At 42.7% G+C, this 22,535-nt stretch overlaps 1 protein-coding gene across 5 annotated transcripts in view; it reads right to left on the bottom strand.

Moving 5' to 3' along the window:
• Positions 1 to 22,535, bottom strand: part of SLC39A11 (solute carrier family 39 member 11) — a 498,275-nt gene that overhangs the window by 437,197 nt on the left and 38,543 nt on the right. For 4 of the 5 annotated variants that reach the window (XM_053296433.1, XM_053296437.1, XM_053296434.1 and 1 more), the window contains one exon: positions 18,715 to 18,873. The exons of the other annotated variant lie outside the window; for it this stretch is intronic. In XM_053296433.1, the coding sequence (XP_053152408.1) occupies positions 18,715 to 18,873 (159 nt within the window). The remainder of the gene's footprint in view (positions 1 to 18,714; positions 18,874 to 22,535) is intronic. 5 annotated transcript variants of the gene reach the window in all.

Genomic DNA, 22,535 nt, shown 5'->3' with positions numbered 1-22,535 from the left:
CAGCACAGCATCCCTCCAGTGGCAGCAGCTGGTGTTTATCTTATGTTTCTTTTTAGACTGAGAGACATTTTATTTATTTCTATCTCTTCTACCACTTTGGGGACTTTAGTTGAAAAGTGGTGTATAAGTATTTGTCATATTTGCATTTCTTATTTTGGTTTTTAAAAATACTAAGTTGCAAGTCCTTATGGTTGGGTGGGGGTGTGTGGGGGGGGGAGAGAGAGAGAGAGAATATGAATGAAGTGTATAGCAATCATTACAAACTGGGGGTGGGGGAATGGGGAGGATAATCCTTGAAGGGCCTCCAGTGATCCTTGACTTTTCTTACATATCAGATTAAGGCAAGACCATCACAGGCTATTTCCTCTCCTTACCACCAATGGATTTCAAAATTCAGATGAAATGAGGAACATAATGCAAATGTAGATTAATTGCACAATTATTTTTCTTCAGTTAGACAAAGTGGGTTGTTGGATTTGGAATTCTTAAGTGCAGGTGTTTATACATGCAATAATAATCCATCTTTCAGAAACATCAAAGTGGTTTGCAATAAAGGTTACAGCTCCTGCATCAGATTCTCAGAACCCGAAACAATTTCCAAATCAATTCAGTTTCCCCATCAAAGTGAAGAGCAGCCTCCCATACTGCAGCATTGCCTCTGTAGTACACAACCAGGGACATCACTATGTCCCAGTTGAAAGAGAAATCCGTTTTCCCTAGAGACACTACCCCCAGATGAGAAAGCATGCAGAGATGGCCAATGCACATACTCTGGCCACTCCCCTTGTGCATCTTCATATACAGCACTTAACTCTCTATAGACAAGTGGTGAATGTGAGCAGATTGGTGGATGCAGTCAGGGAGCACATCAGCACACAGAGAGCCGCTAACACAGTTACTGTAGTTAACACAAGGAGATAACTTCTAAAGAGGACCACTGTACTTGTGGTTTAGCAGAGGTAGCTCTCTGTTTACTCAGAGAGCAGAACTTATTAAGGGGCTAGTTGGCTGAGCCACTACTGTATGCGACTGAGGAACTGGGTTTGGCCCCACTTCCTCTAGGAAAGAAGCAGCTAGGGAGGAAACGAGTCTAAGCCATATAAGGGGGATTGATCTTATTATTTTTATCTATTAGGGATGTGCAAGAATAGGTTCAGCGCTCCTTTTCTAGGGTGCCGAACTGGTTCGGAAGTCTGGTGTTTGAGCCAGTTCGGCGGCGGGGATGTCCTTAAAGGGGCAGGGAGCATGCCTTTACCTGCCCTGCCACTTTACCCCCACTGGCACTCTCCCCAAAAGTGTCAGCACAGGGCTGCAGTGTACCTGCTTACAGCCCCGGTGACCGTCATGCCGCAAATAGCCAATGCGCATATACTCCTGAGAGTGCACGAACCAATTCGTGCACATCCTTACTATCTATCAAATTTGTATACAGCTCCAAACTTAATGTCTCTGGGTGGCTTACAACAAGTTAAAACACAGTTAAATTTAAAAAGTCCCCGAAGACTTATCTTTTTAACCCCTGCTAACTGGGCAAAGAGGCACCTTTTTAATGTGGTGATTCTCTTTACTGGGCAGGGAGAGAGCAACTGGCCCTATCCACCCCCAGCACAGTACCTCCAATGACTGTTGCTGGTGTCTATCTTATGTTTCTTTTTCTATTGTGAGCCCTTTGGGGACAGGGAGCCACCTTATTTATTTATGTATTATTTCTCTCTAAACCGCTTTGGAAACTTTTATTGAAAAGCAGTATAGAAATATTTGTTGTCGTTGTTTTTAAAGTTGTCAGAGATGGGGAGGCTCTTATATCAACAGGGAGTGCATTCCAGAGTCTTGGGGCAGCAAGAGAGAAGGCCGACCACAAGATGGTGGCAACTACAGACGACCTCTCCAGATTATCTCAATGGGCAATGGGGGATCATGGGGAAGAAGACGTTCTCTTAAATGCCCAGGGCCCAAGCTGTTTAGGGCTTTATAGGTTAACACCAGCAACTTGTATTTTGCTCAGAAACTTATTGGTAGCAGGTGCAGCTCTCTTAATATAGGAGTAATATGGTTTCTCTTAGATGACCCGGAGACCAACCTGGCTGCTGTATTCTGTAGGAACATAGGAAGTTGCCATATACTGAGTCAGACCATAGGTCCATCTAGCTCAGTATTGTCTTCACAGACTGGCAGCAGCTTCTCCAAGGTTGCAGGCAGGAATATCTCTTGGCCCTATCTTGGAGATGTCAGGGAGGGAACTTGGAACCCATATGCTCTTCCCGGAGTGGCTTCATCCCCTGAGGGGAACATCTTACAGTGCTCACACATCAAGTCTCCCATTCATATGCAACCAGGTTAGAACCTGCTTAGCTAATGGGACAAGTCATGCTTGCTACCACAAGCTCTCCTCTCCTGTACTAAATGCAGTTTCTGGCCTATGTATAAAGGCAGCCCCACACAGAATGCATTGCAGTAGACAAGTCTAGTGGTTCCAGCATATGTACCACTGTTTTGAGGTTGTTCATCTCAAGAAACATATGCACCTGGTGTATCAGCCAAAGCCGATAGAAAGCACCTCCAGGGACACCGGGGAGAGGTGTGGATCCAAACTATGTGCTTGTTCCAGACTCCCAGACTATGTACCTGTTCCTTCTGGAGAAGTGTAACTCCAACCAGAATGAGCAGATAAAAATCGTGCCAAGTTCCGACCCTGCACAATAAGTAGGTCAGTCTTATCTGGATTCAGTCTCAGTTTGTTATCCCTCATCCAGCCTAAATGCTTGCCTGGAGGCAGTATTAGGGAGGTTATGCCTTCTCCCGATATTGTTGATATGGAGAAAAAGATTTGGGTGTCATCAGCATACTGATAAGACCCTGCACTGAATCTCCTGATTACCTATCTCAGAGGTTTCATGTAGATGTTAAAAAGCATTGGAAGAAGCAGAGAAAGAAAGGGGGAAAGTGAACAGAGAGCCGAATCCAACCATCACTAGCTTCATCATGTGAGCAGGAAAGGGTAAAACTGATATCAGTGCAGGCAGGACATCCCAATGTGCTGTTGGGGTGTCCTTTAATCACATGAGAGAAGCATTCATCTGAATCATCCCTCTGCGCAAGCTCCAAAACCATAGGGTGTTGAAAAGCATGTAGAAGTGTGATTCACATTAACACCTTTCTGGTGCCAGCATGAGCATGCTCTGGGCACCAGTGGAAGATCACCAGAACCAGCCCAGACACAGCAGGAGCCCAGACACAGGGGAGAGGGGGAATAGTCTCTGAAGCATCTCATACGTCTGGACCTTGGAATCAAAAGCAATGAAATGCAGCAGTCAGTTTCCAAAACCAGAGCTGTGGGGACATGTATCTCAACAAAAGGAAAACCTTGCTCTATTTCACAAAGGATTACAAAGAGAAATACATCAAATGTGCACGCTGCTATAGCAACGGGACTTAAATATGTACCATTTGCCACTGCGTGAGTGACCCTGGGCATCTTTCTCAAAGTTTTCCCTGGATGCTTCAACTCTCCTATACAATGGGGACAATAGTTCTTCCTAGATGTGCTGCAAGCATACAAATATCCCCGCTATCATGAGAAGCTCCGATATAATATTAGTAAGTGTCTCAGATGAAATAAAGCAGGAATGTAGTATACCTAGGGCAGGAAATAGCTTTTTGTTTTCTTTCCATTAACCCTTCATCTATACAGCACAAAATCTACTCTACAATAGCTTCAAACAGGGCCTGGACAGCAAATATTAAGAGGGGGACCTGGGTCCCTTTCTATGTACAGCAGGAATGAATAATCACTGATGTTCACCAAGAGGTAAGTTGCTTTGGTGTGCATGCTAATCATCTGTATTGTGTGGACAAATGGTAAAGAAAATTCTACCACCACCTTGTCTTCCCAGATTTCTAACCAGGTTCAGAAATTCAGTAGAGTTCTCCTCACTTTTCTGCAGGGTGATACAGGGCTACCAAACATCTACATGTTGTTTTGAAGATAGCCTGTTTGGGGGCTCCTAGTAGCACCCCTTACATGATTTGGGACTACAGGCTTGTAGATTCCATTTTGGACTCTCTGAACTCATAGGATCTTGTGGGCTCACCATTGGCTTACATTGGCTTACTAACTCACGGGGATATGTGGCTTAGCAGGCAACATGGAAAAGGTAACTCCAGATCATGATGGAAAGAGGGCTATTCCTCGTGCTCTCCTCTCTGATTCCAGAACAGATGAGGAAGCCGAAGTAGACACAAGTTAATTAAGAGCCATTCTTCTAAAAGGAATGGCCAAAGAACTCCCCTCCCAGTTGGCACATTAGATCACTGTCGGAGAAAAGAGTAGATAAGGTATAACAGGCTCATCTCTCTAACAGAAGGGTTCATGGTTGGCTCAAGGCTCAGGAAGAGTGCTCGTTAAGTCAGAAAAATTCCAATCACACCCAGGTCTTCCTGACCCATGAAGATAAGCTTTAACATGCCCATTCACTCCATCCCACACAGGTTTCTCAAACCCACTCACCATTGTGTTTTTAAAGCACACCAACCAAGGACTGAACAGGACAAAATTTATTCTTCTGTCCATCACGGAAGTTATCCTTTTCAGCAGAAAGGTGTAGTCAACATTTGTCCCCCCAGCAAAATATTGCCTATTCCTGCCCACAAGCAGTGTGTCTCTTCTCTGGATTTACCTGCTGCTTGTACTTGCGTCCGGCATCAGCTATACTATCTTGCTCTACCTTGGCTCTCATGCCCATCTCACTCTCAGCCTCCAGGTTGGCCCTGCCTCTTGGCTCCAGCAAGGAACTGGCCTCTTGGGATTAGACCACCTCTAGATTTTTACTTGCTTCCTGCCCCGCGAGTGGCACACAGATCCCCACTCTTGTATCCTGTTTACCTACTTGTTCCTGGGGAGAGAAGCCCCTCAGCACCGGCTGAGCAACAAGTGTCAGACACCATCAGAAAAGATCAAACCTCTGCTCTAAACTCTTCTACTCCTTCCCTGCTCTCTTCAAAGTCTAAAACTATTCTCCGAGATGGTTTCTCTGGTCAGCCTTGAGTAGATTTGATTTGGATCTCAAGTGAAAATGCCTCTTTGCAAGCTTCAATCTAGTATTGATATTATTAGCCTGGTTAGTTAGTTAATATTGTGCTGCTTGCTAATCAGGATTTCCTTTCTGTACCCCTAAAACCCTGACTATATTTGACTTCAACTCTCAGTCAGCAATTTCCAAGACCAAAGTTTTGCACAAATTTATTCTGCAATGAACTGCTCACTCTAGATTTGCTGATTCCCCACACAAGCCCAAAAGTTAGTTAGGGTGGATTGTCAACACCCCAGAGCAGTTTCATTAACAATGTACTGTACATTTTAAGTCACCACTTGCCAAACGGCAGCAGCTTCAGAACACACACACACACAATAATGTGCAGAGTACATCATAAAGTAAGACAACATGAGATTAGCACGCCTGGCCTCAACACTGCAGCAAACCTATATCAAACCAGACACCCTGAAGATAACGGGACAGTTATGCAAATCGAAAAAGTCATAAACATACAAGCTGGCATGTATCTCAACTGTTATACATCATAAGAAGTTTGCCTTCCAGGAAAAACAAGGACATTCCGCTAATTAGCTCCTTGAAGGACTACAAGATAAACAAGCAGAAAGAGCAAATTAGAGGGAAATTTGAATAAGCACCCTTCAAGGGAATTAAGGATTGGTACGGAAGCAAAGTTGGGGCACAAACTGAAAACTCAAGTGTATTAACCAAGTCAATAAAAAGCCAGTCTGTATATGTCTACTGTAATATAAATATTTGTGACCTGGTGGTCACAAATATTTGTGACCTATAAGATGGTACAGGCATGTTGGTAGGCAGTAAAATTCAATTTCTTAAGGCAAAACTCCCTCAGCGACATTAATTTATCTGTAGACAACCTTTAACTACATTCTGCTGTGGTTGTAGAGAAGTCTTGTGGGTTCATGGTTTGGATTACAACACTCTCATTTGGTTTCTTTCTGCCGCTCAGTAGTTGGAGAATAAGTGCCACAGTGTTGTCAATCTAGTACTGGTCCAAAATACTTTAAGTAATTATCTTGGCTCCATCACATATATACGTGTCCCCCTCCCTCGCCCTCCCCCACACATATGCTACCCACATGCATCTATCCACAGCGACATCCTCCTGACAACATGTTTCTGGTCTGTCACCCCCACAGACCCTTCACAGCATGAGCAGCACTCAGAAGTATGAGCCCCCTTGCGCAACAGTGCACATGAAGGAGGACTGGGGGAGTCGTGTCAGGGCTCCCCGCACATCCCTGCAGATCCTCCTAAAGCACAGAGTTAGTGAGGATATCAGCCATCGTTTCTTGAATCTGTAAGGAACACACCAGCATGCATCTCTAGGAAACAACAGGAAAAGGAAGCAAGAACCTGATGCAACCAGTTGTCCATTGTTGGTTTGCTTATTGTAAAATAAGCAGTTAAAATTTACAGGGTTTTTGTTTCTTTGTTTTAAACCGACCACTACTTTGAATCCTAACTTTTGGAAGAAAGCAGTATACAGACCTAATTTTAAAATGGGGGGGGGAGATTTCGTCTCAAAACCACATGTTTAGAGAAACCCATGTACTCTACCTAAGATAAAGTGTGTGCTGTCAAGTCAGTTTTGACTCCTGGTGACCACAGAGCCTTGTGGTTTTCTTTGGTAGAATACAGGAAGAGTTTACCATGATGCCTTTCAGCATCTTCCTATATTGCTGCTGCCCGATATAGTACCAGTGGGGATTCAAACTGGCAACCTTCTGCTTGTTAGTCAAGCATTTCCCCGCTGCGTCACTTAAGGTGGCCTACCTAAGGTGCTAAAGATTGCTAAAGGTTAAATTTGTGCCACAACTCTATTTATTGTTCGTTATCACTACAGGGAACATTAGAGCTGCCATACATCCCCATGTGCCCCATATACATCCATTATATTTTGCGGCAAGATGGATTCAAACAACTAGCAATTTCACAGGAACATGACTGACAGCCATCAGTGGAATCAAATTGTTCATGCTACTGTATATGCCAACAAGCACTCTGCTTTTCAGAGAATTCAAGCCACACATGAAGGGTAGATTAGCAGCAAAGCTCCAAGGCAGGGGAGAGCTGCACATTAAGCCTCATTATCTTGCTAAATGCAACTATCTGGTGACAAGGAAAGAAAATGTGTCATCGCCAGGGTATACAAAGAGTATGGAATATAATAGGAGCCTTATATTATACAGATGCAAACACTATATCAGACTATTCATTAAACAGCATGGTGGGAACAAGAAGATAACCAGAGCTGATGCTTCCTTTCACAATAGTAAGGGATGCTGAAATAGAGGGACTCTTCCACAGATTCTCAGTATTATAAGCTCTCAGAATCCTAGACCACTGCCAGGATCAAATGCCCTTTCAAGAACCTGGGAGTTACATACATCACCATTATCTCATGGCTATTAACATTGACCAGGCTACATTAATATTCATTCAGTGTTTCCTTCCTTGGTTGAGCTGTACATTTTGGTAACAAACACCCTTTTAACTCACTGTTATCAGTGTACAATTACACAGTGCTGAATGACTGCCCAAGGCAGTATCGACTAATGACAGGGTCCATTTCTCTCTCATGAAGGCAACACACACCTCCTGAACACTAACAAAACTGCAAGATCCAGGGCACCATCCAAACATCCGCTGTACAGCAAATGATCCCCAAGAGGATCTGTGGCACGCACACGGCCATTTTCTTTCTCCACTTAAAGTACTACAAAACATTTTATCTGAAGATCTGGAGAAAGACTTTATCTGATGGTTACTGTTACGGCTCACCTAGATGTGCCGGCTGAGCTGCTATCACACAAGGGAAGATGCTGTAACTTGGATTTCTCATACAAACAGCTAATCCACAATAAGTTTTTAGTATCACGTTAACTGAGTAAGGGGTTTTTAATCCAACCACTACACTGCATGACTGCTGTCTGAAAATGCCATAATCGCATCAGAGTCCACTGAGGTATCAAGCCCCATCCAGTGCAACCGTGTCACAACACTGAGTAATCACAGGAACACAACATTTGCATCCTACTTTTACATTCAACCACAGACAATATGCACCTCTAAGGGCTTGAACTCAAGATATATCCATTGAAACTAGCCATCATTTATTATAGTGGCATTGCGTGTTACAGTCCATGACACATTACTCCATTTTGTGCTATGATCCAATTCATGTAAAGTGCTTTTTTATTAGATGCTCAAGCAGCTTGTTGGAGACAAGGACCTTTTAATACATTCTTCATAAGTTTTTAAGTCCTCTGTCTATATCAGCTTGAAGAAAAAGAGAAACAATTCAACAATAAAGTTTCACTGTCCTGGAGGAAATACGACAATAGCCTAGGGCTGGAAAAAGAATGGTTGTTACAAGGATAGATGTTAGTGAAGACATTTTTAGTAGGATGTTCATTCTATTATCAGCAGCAGGGAAGCAGCTTGCCTAGGGAGCAAGAGGCTATTCGTTCAAATCCCAGCTGGTGTGCTTCCCAGACTGTGCCTAGTAAATATATATTTGTAGTCACCTATATTGGGCAGCAGTGATATGGGAAGGTGCTGGAAGCAGATGCTCACTTCAGTGACAACGGCAAAGGCATCATCTCATACTGCGTGGGAGGAAGGCAATGGTAAACCACTCCTGTAGTCTACCATGAAAACCACATGGCTCTTGGGTCGCCAGGTGTTGATACCGACTAGAGGGTACAATATTTCTTTCTTCATTCCATTAAGAAGGATTTTATTCCGATGAAACGGACAGCAATTTTGAAAAGTGTTAATCAAAAAACTTGTTAATAATTTCTGCATTTACAAATGGATTTGCTTGTGAGCTTGTCAATCTTTTGCTCCTGGTGTTTGGAAGCAGGGAAGATTTACTATCCCTGTAGTTTTCAGGCAGCTTGAAGGTAACTGGTGCAGTTTTTAATGAAACAGAAGAATCTGAGGGCTGTTTTAGCTTCTGGGTTTTATATTAAACCCTCAAAGACAATTTGTCTAATGAGGCTGAGCAATTCCAGTCAACAGTTTTATCAGAAATGCTAGCATAGCCTTCATCATATTATTTTAAACATTAACTATTTATGATGAGACATCAACATGCAACATTAGAAACAACTGAAAGGATTTGTAGCTAAGCCCTATTGATGCTCAAAAGGTCTGTGATATGTTTCATACACAAAAATAAATTTTTCTACAAAAGTCACTTTTGCATAGTTTGCCAAATTTGTAGGTCACATTTATCATTTATTAGCTTATAGCCAAATTTGGTCGCTGCAAGACAGGGAAACAAGCTGTATACTTGCAACAGAGCAAAAATATACAGATATTAAAAAAAAAAATCCAGCTATAAAATTAGCAGAAGATTAATAGGACAGACTAAAGAAAGTACTTTGATATCATATAATTAACATATGCAATGATGGTGATCATCAGCTTGCACGGCTTTAAAAGAGAATTTAACAAATCCGTGGAGGACAACTCTCTCAATGGTTATTGCCATGATGGCTACATGGAACCAAGTTCAGAGAAAATATACCTCTCAATAGCAGTTGTAGGCTTCCCAGAGTCATGCAGGAAACAGGATACTGTTCTGGGACAACTTTGGCCTGATTCAGCAAGGCTCTGCATATGTTTCTAATATTTTGTGATGTCAATGCAAAGAGAGTTCTCTTACGACTCATATGTTTGTCCTCTCACCAAGAAAGTAAATTTTCACAGCCTCCCTTATGCCAGGTATTCCATTTAGAAATGTTGCCAAAAGTCTGTGTCTAGGGAAGTGATATAATGGACAATCCAATAGATAATTAACAAGATCCTCTCCCTTCTGAAGGTTATAAATGCAAATACTTTGCTTACCTTTCCCCCAGTTCTGCAGATAGCATTAACTGAAAGCATAGGGGGGGAAAATAGATGCACTCATTTAAAAAAAAAAAAAACTATTAGTTTGACTAAATATCCCTCAATATCATTGACTTTCTAAAAGTCAGGGAGAATCTTGTTTTGTCTACAGAGTCTCGAGGTCTCTAATTAGTTCTCACAACCAGCCATACCCAGGCTGTCCTACCTGGGGAGGGCTGGTCGTAAGAACTACCAGGATCGGTCTCGATCCCAGCACTCCTCTACAGGGTAGCCTAAGTCTTGTACCCAAAAGGCTCAACTAGTTGTGCCATCCTGTGTAGGAATGTGCATGAACCGGTTCGGAGGCCCTTTTCTGGACCAGTCATGTATGTGCATGGTCTCATGCACACACCAGCCACTTCTGGTCTGATGCTGACCGGGGCGGCAAGAGGGTATGCTGCTGCCCCACGGCAGTGATTTTGAACACAGTGTCAACTGGGTAAACACAGTCAGGCAGGGGGGTGGAGGTAAGAGCACCCTCACTGCTCCTTAAAGGTACCCCCCCCCCACTGCCAAACCAGCCATCTGCTGGTTAGTTCACATCCCTAATCCTGTGGCATATACCCATATAAGACAATTCCTGTTTTCCAGCACAATATCCAAAACAATCCTTTAAGCCAATGTTCCTTTTTTACATTTCCTTAAAAAACTCTCACTTCTGTTCAGAACATTTTTTAATCTATAGAATCAAGAATATAGCACAACGCTCTCTAAAGAGAGGGGCTCAGTGCCTCTGCTAACTGAGCAAAGTATCACCTGTTTAAAGTGGTGATTCTCTTTATTTAGCAAGGGGAGAGTAACTGGCCCTATCCAGCACAGCATCCCTCCAGTGGTGGTTGCTGGTGTTTATCTTATGTTTCTTTTTTTAGATTGTGAGCCCTTTAGGGATGGAGAGCCATTTTATTTTATTTATATCTATGTAAATCATATGTAAATCTATGGGAACTTTTGTTGAAAACCAGTATATAAATATTTATCATATTTGTAATCATAAAAGAGGAGGGACATGTAATGGGCAGAAAAATTAGGACCATTTTGGCGACCTTTTCAGAGGAGTGAGCAAAAATCTTCCAGACATTCATATGACAGAGCTCACAGTTGAGGGGAAGAGTGCTAACAAGTTTTTATCTTTTTTCTTCTTCATTTTTTTAGCCTACTTTTCAGTAGGCTTATAAGATCACCCGGCATATTGTGTGTGTATGTGTGTCCCTGCCATCAACTTCACAACTCCTGGACCAATATGAACCAAATTGGGTATTGTTGTAGGGACACATAGGGATACCTCAACGGCAAGGTTTTGGCAGGCACGTGAACATATGAGGCGCAAGTGGGCTATCCTGTGAACCACCTAAAAACTTTGAACCAAATTTGCTACAGCTATAAGAGCACATGGGGAAACCTCAATGGCATAGTTTGTGATGTCATCTACCCCAAGCCAAGATGGCAGACACGTAAACGTTTGAGGTGCCAGATGGCTAACTTGTGGACTGTCTAACCAATTTGAACCAAATGAGGTGCAAAAGATCTAACTTGTGGACCTCAATTTGAATCAAATGTAATCCAGTTGTAGAGATAGTGAAAGGAAAGTAGGCAGATTAGTACTTACTACAACTTCTTTAAAAAATGTTGCTGCTGCTAGTAGCAGAGCTCCCCTCAGCAGCTGCTAGGCACAGCAGCTGCCATTTTCTCCCCAGAATGCCTTGGAATGACATAATATAATTGTAAGCCCTCAAAAAGCATATTTCTATCTTCCCGCCAAGAAATTCTTCCCCTTTTTAGGCCTTCAAAATTCAGCACTCCTCAGATTTTAGCTGAAAGTACTTAAATGAGAACATTTGTTTTTGTACTGAAATATTCACTTCCTTCCCATTCCTTGAAAAATGTCACTCATGTTCCAAGTTCAAAGACAGGTAGGTACATGGTTCTTATTGCAAAGATGGAAGAACTCCCCTTGTCTCACTTGTTTACAAGTTCATATTTACAAGCTCCCACAGCATGCATTCAGGGAAGAAAACCCATGGAGTTATCTCTGAGCTCATAATGTGGGTACATCTGTGCCATATGCATCATGGCATTCCTCCCTGTCCTGGGAACTGCAGTTTCTTTTCACCTTGTCCCACCACACAGCACCAACCATGGTGGACAGCCGCTTGGAAATGCAGCCTCCCTCCCTTGCAACCCAGCCAGTAACAACAGCAGGGTAATGATGTGAATCAGGGGTTAGAATTAATCAATCAACAGAATTAACCCAAACAGGGAAGATACTCAACTAATCAAAAGCTGCTTGGTGAGGTGGTCTGATCATATTGCTCACAGGGAACAAGAAGCATTTCAGCAAGGATTTCTGAACATTAAAGAATTTCTAAACATCTGACTTTGGGCGTCTGGTCTGTTTAACACTGACTAGACATGCACAGAATTTCATTCCGAGCCTAAGCTGAGCTCCTGGGGGAAATGGCATTTGATTTGTAACATGGCTGAATATTATGAGCTGGACAAACTCGCAAACCAAACCAGATAACTGAATTTTAGTACCATTACTAGTTGTATATTTATTTTATATACCACCTGACTCCAAAGGCTCTAGGCAGTTCACAAACACAATAAAGACAAAATAAAACATACTATTAAAACAACAATTTAAAACATTCAACTAACATTTTAAAATTTAAAGTATTCAACTTCCCAGAGCAGCAACTCCCTGCTGCTCTGGGAAGAGCACCTGCCTGCTTGCATGCAGAAGGTTCTACGTTCCCTCCCTGGCATCTCCAAGATAGGGCTGAGAGAGACTCCTGCCTGCAACCTTGGAGAAGCCACTGCCAGTCTGTGAAGACAATACTGAGCTAGATAGACTCAGTATATGGCAGCTTCCTATGTTCCTAGTTATTCCCCTCTGTTATAATCTGGTTTGCTATCATGTAACTGTGATCAGTAAGGAATACCTCCCCAAACCCGGGCATGCCCGGGTTTCTCTAAAGGGGAAGAGAGCTGGTCTTGTGGTAGCAAGCATGAATGGTCCCCTTTGCTAAGCAGCATCTGCCCTGGTTTACATTTGAATGGGAGACTATGTGTAAGAAGTGTATGACCATTCCCCTCAGGGGATGGGGCTGCTGCTCTGGAAAGAGCACCTGCCTGCTTACATGCAGAAGGTTCCAAGTTCCCTCCCTGGCATCTCCAAGATAGGGCTGAGAGAGATTCCTGCCCGCAACCTTGGAGAATCCGCTGCCAGTCTCTGTAGACAACACTGAGCTAAAAGGACCAATGGTCTGACTTGGTATAAGGCAGCTTCCTTTGTTCCTAAAGTACTGCAAGCACAAGCTTGCTGCATTTTCTGACTGGTTAGCACCAAGGGGAGACCACTGAGGGACACTAATGTGGGCTTGGGGTGGGACAGGCCATCAAGGGCACATTTTAAAAATTCAATCCATTTGCTAATTGATTACACACAGAGAAAGGATAAGCAACATGTTTTTGTTCTTTAAGTAAGACCAGCAACAGATTCCCATGGCATGAGTTTTTAATTTTTTGGCAAAAATGAGAAAGGATAAACATGAGACAGCTGTCTTAATCTTTCTGCTTCACAGGAAAAATTTGCTCACCCATCTACTTGCTACACAGACTGAAGAGACTGTTTTCTTAGTTAGAGTTGACAGTACTAGAAGGACAAGCAGCACAATATATTTCTGCTTGCTAGGATATGTTTCTAGTAAAGATCTCTTTCTTTCCCTCCTCACTGAGTGAGTGTGCTTGGAATACTGAGAGGAAAATCCCATTGCATCTCTTCTTCTGCCTCCAATAATAGTTTCTGCTCTCCTGCAGAGACATTTACTCACCTTACACAAAGAATTAGGAAACTCTATTTCAGAATATCAGCAGGTGCACGCTGAGAGCAATAACTCAACATTTGATGAGGAATATGTGGAGACAGCACAGTTCAGTGGGGAGGATTCTACAGTAGGTTATGAGAGCTTGGAAGATCAGCTAGCTTTGTAGCTTTTTTTCATCCCCTTACTGGAAGAGTGCCCACTCTCTATACCTACATTCTTTGCTATTAGGGACATAGGAAGCTATCAGACCACTGGTCTATCTGACTCTCAACACTTCCCTCTTATTGGTGAAATTACCGCTAACACTGTTGCTTATTTAAAAATAGTCCAGATTATAACAGAGGGAATAACTAGGAATATAGGAAGCTGCCATATACTGAGTCAGACCATTGGTCTATCTAGCTCAGTAGTATTGTCACCACAGACTGGCAGCGGCTTCTCCAAGGTTGCAGGCAGGAATCTCTCTCAGCCCCATCTTGGAGAAGCCAGGGAGGGAACTTGGAACCTAGATGCTCTTCCCAGAGTGGCTCCATCCCCTGAGGGGAATAACTTACAGTGCTCACACTTCTAGTCTCCCATCTATATGCAACCACGGTGGACCCTGCTTAGCTAAGGGGACAAGTTATGTTTGCTACCACAAGACCAGCTCTCCTCTCCTAGAAACAGATTGCCTTTAGTCTTGGCAGTTATGTTGCTGTGAATAGTTAAAAGATGGATGTTAAAAAATGATTGCCATCTTGTAGGAAATTCATGGCTACCAAATTGGCTCTGGCAAAGAACTAAAAGGAGAAAAGGAGATGCCAGGGATTTCCAAGTGGTTAAAACAAAAATATTGCACCTTAAAGATATTGAAATTGACTTGTTATATTATACATTTAAGAGAAAGTAGGATTTCGAGATAAGTTTTTGACCAACTGAAGTGCTGTTATACATTTTAAAGTGCAACATCACTATTTTTCCATCATAGATTTGTGCCAATGATACTGCAATATGATTTCATTTAAAAGCCACTTACTATAAGACAAATTGTGCCAGATAAGTGTCACCACAAGAAGGCTGTTCAATGATTACAAAACAAATCTCAGCCACACAAGGGACTCATTCACCCTCTCTTACACAACATCTATACCAGGAAAGGCACTCACAGACAGTAAGAAAATCTCTGTGGCTCCAACACAAGTTGTGAACATATGAACCTGTCTTCTACCAAGACAAAGCCCGTCCATATAGTTCAGGATTGTCCTCAGTGACTCCGGGATTTCAGATAAAGGTCTTTCCCAGCCTTATGTCGAGATGCCAGTTATTGAACCTGGGACCCTCAGCATGCAAAGCAGGCACTCTGCCCCTAAGTTACAGTCCCTTCAAGTTATCAGACTGGAGTCTATTTGGTTCACCATCCTGCTTCTAACAACAGTTACATGGAACCTGTGATGGGTCAAAGAAAGTGGCAAAAGACTTTACCTTTTTTTCCCCACACACAGCTAATATTTCTTCCTTCCCCAGGAGGTGCCCAGCCAGGTCAGCTTCCTTCCTTCCAGCATCCTGCCCTAAGGCCCCCATATCCCAGGCTCCCTCAAACTGTGTTTATTATACCATGGCTCCCTTCTCCTTCTGAGAACTTTGACTCAGCATGCAGCTGGTAGGAAAAGGAGGGCCAGTTCCCGATGCAACTCAAAGAACCCTTCAGCACCTTAGTGTTCTCACAAATGCATTTCCCCTCTTCTTTCCCCCCCCCCTTTCATGCACTGAAGCAACCTCCACCAGAAGACATGCTTGAATTTAAAGATGGTTATATTAATAATCAAGTCTGAACTATTTAATGGTGGGTATTTTTCTCCAGCAGTGACCAACAAATATTTCTTTATGAATGTATACAGAAGTATATTATCTTACACAGCATTAGGGCTAAGTTTCCTCTCAAGGCTCCTTTTGTGAAAAGGAATTTCTTAAAAATAAATTATGAGAAGACAAAAATTATGGTCTTTGGCAGGAACCCACTACATACACGTCGTGGCAGCTTGATGAAAATACCTTAACACACGTGAAGGCCTTTTAAATATTTCTAGATAGTGTTTGAGCACATAGGAAAGCAGAGGGCTAATTGGATATATACTTAAGATCAAGGCATGCTGTATTGAGATTTGCAAGAATTCAGGGCCTAAATACAATTCTTCCAACTCTAAAGACACAGTCCTGGGCACATTTATGCTAAGAGTAGACACTGACTTGAAGGCACTTAATCAAAGAGCATATGATTGCATAATAGTATTTAATGCTAAAGTTCTGCCATAGCTGTTCTATGGAGAAAAGAGATGGAGGTCTGGGCCAGACAGACAATCATGACAATGCAGAATAAATGTTTAAGCAAGCTTTTGCATCTCTGCAAGGCCTGTCAGACCAAGCACTCTTGGATGCTAAAGCCCACATACTAGCCCACATACTTTGCATCTGTTGGATGCAAATAAGAAACCTAAACGATTTGAACTAGTTACTAAAGCGAATTTGCAGGAACAAGTTTTTATAACTGCTGAAACATCTAAAGCTTCTTGGTATTCCAACCTAACAGATGCTACAGACCAAGACTGTTTTCTTGAAATCTACTGAGATCACTGAATCAGGTCAAAATACAAAACAAACACACTCACACAGCAGTTTAAATAAGTATTCAGTAGGACACTGCAGAAGTGCAATATGCTCAGGTTGCTTTGTGGTATCAGGACTGCAAGTGTAGTTTTACCAAAACATGACTACCTGATCAATATCATGCCTTGCAAATCAAGCACTTTTTCCTCACCACAGAATATCACTGCATTAGCAGGCTGCTATATACAGATCCACTACAGGGAAGAAGGGAGGCAGGAATAGAATGGTCATGTGAAAAAGGAGACATAGCATAGGAACATAGGAAGCTGCCACATACCGAGTCAGACCACTGGTCTATCTAGCTCAGCATTGTCTTCACAGATTGGCAGCAGCTTCCCCAAGGTTGCAGGCAGGGGTCTCTCTCAAGCCTATCTTGGAGATCCCAGGGAGAGAGCTTGGAACTTTCTGATGCTCTTGCCAAAGCAGTTCCATCCCTTAAGGGGACTATTTTACAGTGCTCACACTTCGAGTTTCCTTTTCACATGCAACCAGGGTGGACCCTGCTTAGCTAAGGGGACAAGTCATACTCACTACCACAAGACCAGCTCTGAGATGGCCAACTTGAGGCTCTTCAGCTGTTGCTTGACTGCATCTCCCATTATCCCCAGCCACAATGGAATTGTAGACCAACAACAGCTGAAGAGCCTCAGGCTGGCCACCCCTGCATTATACCACTATTTAATAAACCATTTTCTCTTTGATGCAATTAGACAAAAGCATCTGTCCACTATTATCAATAAATATCAAGTTTAGTTGAATATAGGGAAAACTGAAGCACTTATTAGTCCCAAGAACTATGGTACTACCTGACACACAGCTATTTTTGCACATATGGCCACAAAAACTAGAGAGAGCAGTCCAAAACTCAGCACCAAGTATTGTAAAGAGATATATTTAGTCCCCTGCTAACTGAGCCAAAAGGCACCTTTTAAAAGTGGTGATTCTCTTTATTTAGCAGGGGGAGAGCAACTGACCCTTTCCACCCCCAGCACAGCATCCCTTCAATGGCTGTTACTAGTGTCTATCTTAAGTTTCTTTTTAAATATTGTAACCCCTGGAGAGGAGTTGTAACATCCTGGAGAGAATCTATCTATGTGGTCGCTAAGAGTCGACACTGACTTTATGGCACTTAAGCAATCAAATCAATCAACCCCTTTGGAGACAGAGGGCCATTTGATTTATTTATATATTTGTAAACCACTTTGGGAACTTTTGTTGAAAAGCGGTATATAAATATTTGTCATATTCTTATATTTTAAGTTGTTGCATATGCATATCCTGCATAAACAGCTGACTGTTAAACTAACTACAAAAATAGTTGTCTCGCCTTGCCAAATGTTAGGGCTAGCCTCGTCACTAGAATTTCAAAGACTTCCCTAACAGAAAGACCACAATAGAACCTAGAACTGCATACTGGCTCTTTGCTTAAGATTTAAGGGAGTGGAATGAGAATCCCACCTGAATCAACCAAGATCTCCTCTTAGATTTTTTTTTTTAAACACTATTATAAAAAATAAACACAAAGACCTGCATAACAAGGAATGAAAAAGCAAGCAGTACTTTTCATTCACATAACTCCAGAGCCAAGAGCAATATAAACATCTAGGCTGCCTGTGAGATAGCCTCAGAAATACAACTTCATTATATCTTAAATTTAAAAAAAAGAAAAGATTGACATTGTGTCTCTAACTGAGCAGCTCCTGAGGAGGGCACAGCCTCTTCATCGGCTTCATTTGCACACACCCCAATGGTTTAGTACCGAGGATCTACAGCAGTGTGAGATCTTCAAGGTCTTCCAAACTACCCTTAGACAAGCAGCAAAATCAAAACTATTTCTCACAATTTGTACTTGACCCTACCACACAACAGGAGAGAAATTAAAAGCCAAACACACTAAATTACAAACCATTTTGCCTTAAGTATTTCATCTGTGTTAAACAGAGGAGTAGTGCGGTAGGGGTGAAGGATACAGGTGTTATGAAATCACATCTGAAAGGGTGTACCTTGCCTGTGGGATCTTGCCTAATCAGCCAGGTCATGGAACCTGCAGGAAGGACAACCATCAAGAGGCAAAGCTGCTCTGCCAACACCACCTTCATAAGCCCAGGATCTGGCTTTGAGCGTCAGGAAGGAGCCAGTACACTTCATAGCATCGTAGTTTTCAGCTGCTTCACTAAGCTCAAAACAAGAGCAGTGTCCAGCACATGCAAGATGCATTGGACAATGGACTTTCCTGACCACTCAAATTAGAGACTGTTAAAAACGCTACTCACCAGCCAGGGAAGAAGAAGGTCAGCGAAATACACGAATGCTGCTCCGAGAGTGAAGCCGATAACCACAGGGAAGAATGCAAAGGCCCCAAACTTCCCAGAATTCTCTGCTAGTTCTATGGCAGGTGCTAGGAGGGACCAGTAAGAAGCAGCCAACATGACCTAAATAACAGAAGAAGAATTAATGCCACTTAGGTTGCAGTAACATGGCCCTGGCCTCTTAAATCAGAACTCGGGGGGGGGGGATATTAACAACACCTTTTTTCTGTATGAACATACACACACACACACACAGAGAGTATGCATCCAATACTGGTTCTATTATTATCATCATTATGATGTAGTAGAAGTAGTAGTAGCAGTAGTACAAGAAAAATATCCATCTTGTTCTGAGGAACCATCTTGCTCTGAGGGGAGGGGGAGAAGAAAGAGGGACAGGCTGGGGAGCTGCTACCATCCAGCTCCTTTGTGCCAGCTGAAGTGCCCCCCTCCCCCAACTGCCACCACAGAGCAGCCAGGGACCATCTTGCTCTGAGGGGAGGAAAGAGGAAGTGAGGCTAAGGCCCATGTGAAAATGTTAATGTGTGGCTTGATGCACTGTCCTTTAAGTTTTTTGTAAATCGCTTTAGGAGGTTGCCTGAAAACCAGTACATAAATGCATGCATAAACAAACCAGTTGTTCTAGTAAGAACTAATCAGCCTACATTCCTTTCACTGTTTCTACATCTGGACTAAATTTGGTTCAAATTATGATCTGGCATGTTTGGTTATAGATTTCATAAACAAAACTTTTACTACATCTGGACTAAATTTGGTTCAAATCAAGGTCCACAAGTTAGATCTCTTGAGCCTCAAATGTGCATGTATCCGCCATCTTGGATCGGGTTGGATGTCATAATTACAAACTGCACCATTGAGGTGTCCCTGTGTGTCACTCACTACAACTGTTCCAAATTTGGTTCAAATCGGTTAGACTGTCCACAAATTAGTGCACTTGCACCTCAAAAGTTTGTGTCCCCACCATCCTGAATTGGGGTGGATGATATCATCACAATCTTTGCCATTGAGGTGTCCCTATGTGTCCCTACAGCTGTAGCAAATTTGGTTCAAATCAGTTAAGCATTTCACAGGTTAGCTCACTTGCACCTCAAAGGTTTACGCTTCCACCATCTTGAATCAGGGTGGATGACATCATCACAAACTACACCACTGAAGTGTCCCTGTGTGCCACTCACTACAACTACAACTGTATGTAATTTGCTTCAAATCAGTTAGACAGGCCACAAATTAGCCCACTTGTGTCTCAAGCGTTCACGCATCCACCATCTTTGACTGGGGTAGATGACATCATCACAAACTATGCCATTGAAGTGTCCCTACAGCTGCAGCAAATTTGGTTCAAATCGGTTAAGCGGTTCTTAAGTTAGCCCACATGCGCCTCAAAAGTTTACGTGTCCACCAACTTGCACCTCAAAAGTTGATGTGTCCACCATCTTGAATCGATGTATATGACATCATCTCAAACTATGCCACTGAAGTGTCCCTGTGCATCACTCACTGCAGCTGTACCCAACTGGGTTCAAATAGGTTAGGCAGTCCACAGATTAGCCCCTTTGTGCCTCAGAAGTTCATGCGGCCACCATCTTGAATTGGAGAGGGTGACATTGCACACCATGCCATTTGGGGCATCCCTATGTGTCTCTACAGCTGTAGCAAATTTGGTTCAAATCGGTTAAGCGGTTCTTAAGTTAGCCCACATGCGCCTCAAAAGTTTACGTGTCCACCAACTTGCACCTCAAAAGTTGATGTGTCCACCATCTTCCAACTTGCACCTCAAAAGTTGATGTGTCCACCATCTTGAATCGATGTATATGACATCATCTCAAACTATGCCACTGAAGTGTCCCTGTGCGTCACTCACTGCAGCTGTACCCAACTGGGTTCAAATAGGTTAGGCAGTCCAAAGATTAGCCCCTTTGTGCCTCAGAAGTTCATGCGGCCACCATCTTGAATTGGAGAGGGTGACATTGCACACCATGCCATTTGGGGCATCCCTATGTGTCTCTACAGCTGTAGCAAATTTGGTTCAAATCGGTTAGCGGTTCACAAGTTATCCCACTTGCGCCTCAAAAGTTTACGCGTCTGCCATCTTGGATCAGGGTGGATGACATCATCACAAACTACACCATACAGGTGTCCCTACAACTGCATCCAATTTGGTTCATATTGGTCCAGGCATTGCAAAGCTGATGGCGGGGGGGGGGCAGACGACACACGGACACACACATACACACAGAATGCCAGGTGACCTCAGAAGCCTACTGGAAAGTAGGCTAATAAATGCAGAGCCCTATTATGCTAGGCAGTATCTGTTTATGCATACCAAAAGGTATAAACAAATAGAATCTAAACTGGGAAGTCACTACAGAATAGCTGTTAGGAGCAAAGGAGCCTGTTAACGCAGGGCAATGCAAGATTAAATCTAATCACAAGAGCATAGATATAACTGAACAAAAGCAGACCAATATTCCCAGGGGCCATGAGGGAGGGGGACCCTCTGGCTGGAGTACAGCCTGCTCTATGCCCTCCCCTCCCACTTCTTCTGACTCAGTGGCAAGCTACTGGCTCCTGATCACAGCATGGAGAGTGTGCGATATTATTGTTATAGGAGCGAAAGAAAGGGCATGTTGAGAATGTGGTTTCCCCACCACCACCACCACCACCATGTCCTTACAGTTCTTTTGCAGACATGAGTGGGAGGAGACAACGAGGCGGCAAAGAGCCCAGGTGCCCATCTTCATTTCTTGTCCCAAGACCCACTTCAACCTTGCTCAGGTTCGGAATGGCCCACAGGGCAACAGGGCATATTCCGGGTGCGCCCCACTCAGCAGCAATTAGTACTCCCACCCTTAAGTACCCATTCTGCTCAAAACCCAGTGCCCTCCCCTCATACATTGCACCGCCTTCTCAGTGCCGCCAGTCTGACCTTGCCACATCCATCTATAATTGAATGCTTCCAGAGTTCTTACAAGATTAAAAAAAAACACATTCATCCTGCTTTGGGGGCTTTCACCTTAAGAATATAGGAGGAATGTCCTGGTTCAAACTATCTAATCCATCATCCTGTTTCCTACAGTGATCTAACAGATGTTCCAGAAAGCCTACTCAATAAAAACCCTTCTTAAGAAATACCAGACATGGCAAGGGATGGAGATTATGGAAATCCAAGTAGTTCCCTCCCTCGTCCCACTTGCAGAATCTACATTGTATGAGGATTCACTTTCATGCAAATAAACATTTTGTGGAGTTCAGAATCAGCTCCCCTACCCCAATTAAAGCAAGCAATAAATAGGGTTTTGTGCCTTCTAGCTATATCAGGTGTTTACAAATGTAAACACTTGGCCTCCATACAGTTTATTATTTAATCCCCAGTCCCCTGATAACTTTGCAAAGAGGCACCTTCAGTTCAGTCAAGCTTTATTACCGTCAGAGACCAGCATAAAATTACACATTAAATGAAGATAATACTGGAGAAAAGTTATATGTTGATAGAGGTGATTGCAAATAAGATGATAGCTATTGTGGAAAGGCTAGAATTTAAAACAATTACAATTTTAAAAAAAGAGACAAGCTGCTAAAAAGAAACAAGCTACTAAAAATCTAAAACCGCTAAACATACTTTCCCATAATAAAATGCACAGAAAAGACAGAAGGGGAATTTAAATAGTAGTAGTAATATAGCTGGAAATGATTTTAAAAGCTAGAATTAAAATTAAGAATGGTTAAAACTATAATGGTTACCATAAATTGGACTATTACTAAAA

The sequence above is a fragment of the Hemicordylus capensis genome, chromosome 2, assembly GCF_027244095.1.
Source record: "Hemicordylus capensis ecotype Gifberg chromosome 2, rHemCap1.1.pri, whole genome shotgun sequence".
In the NCBI taxonomy this organism is placed as follows: Eukaryota; Metazoa; Chordata; class Lepidosauria; order Squamata; family Cordylidae; genus Hemicordylus; species Hemicordylus capensis.
The sequence above is the reverse complement of the archived record's forward strand: the minus strand, read 5'-3'. Positions and strand labels throughout refer to the sequence as shown.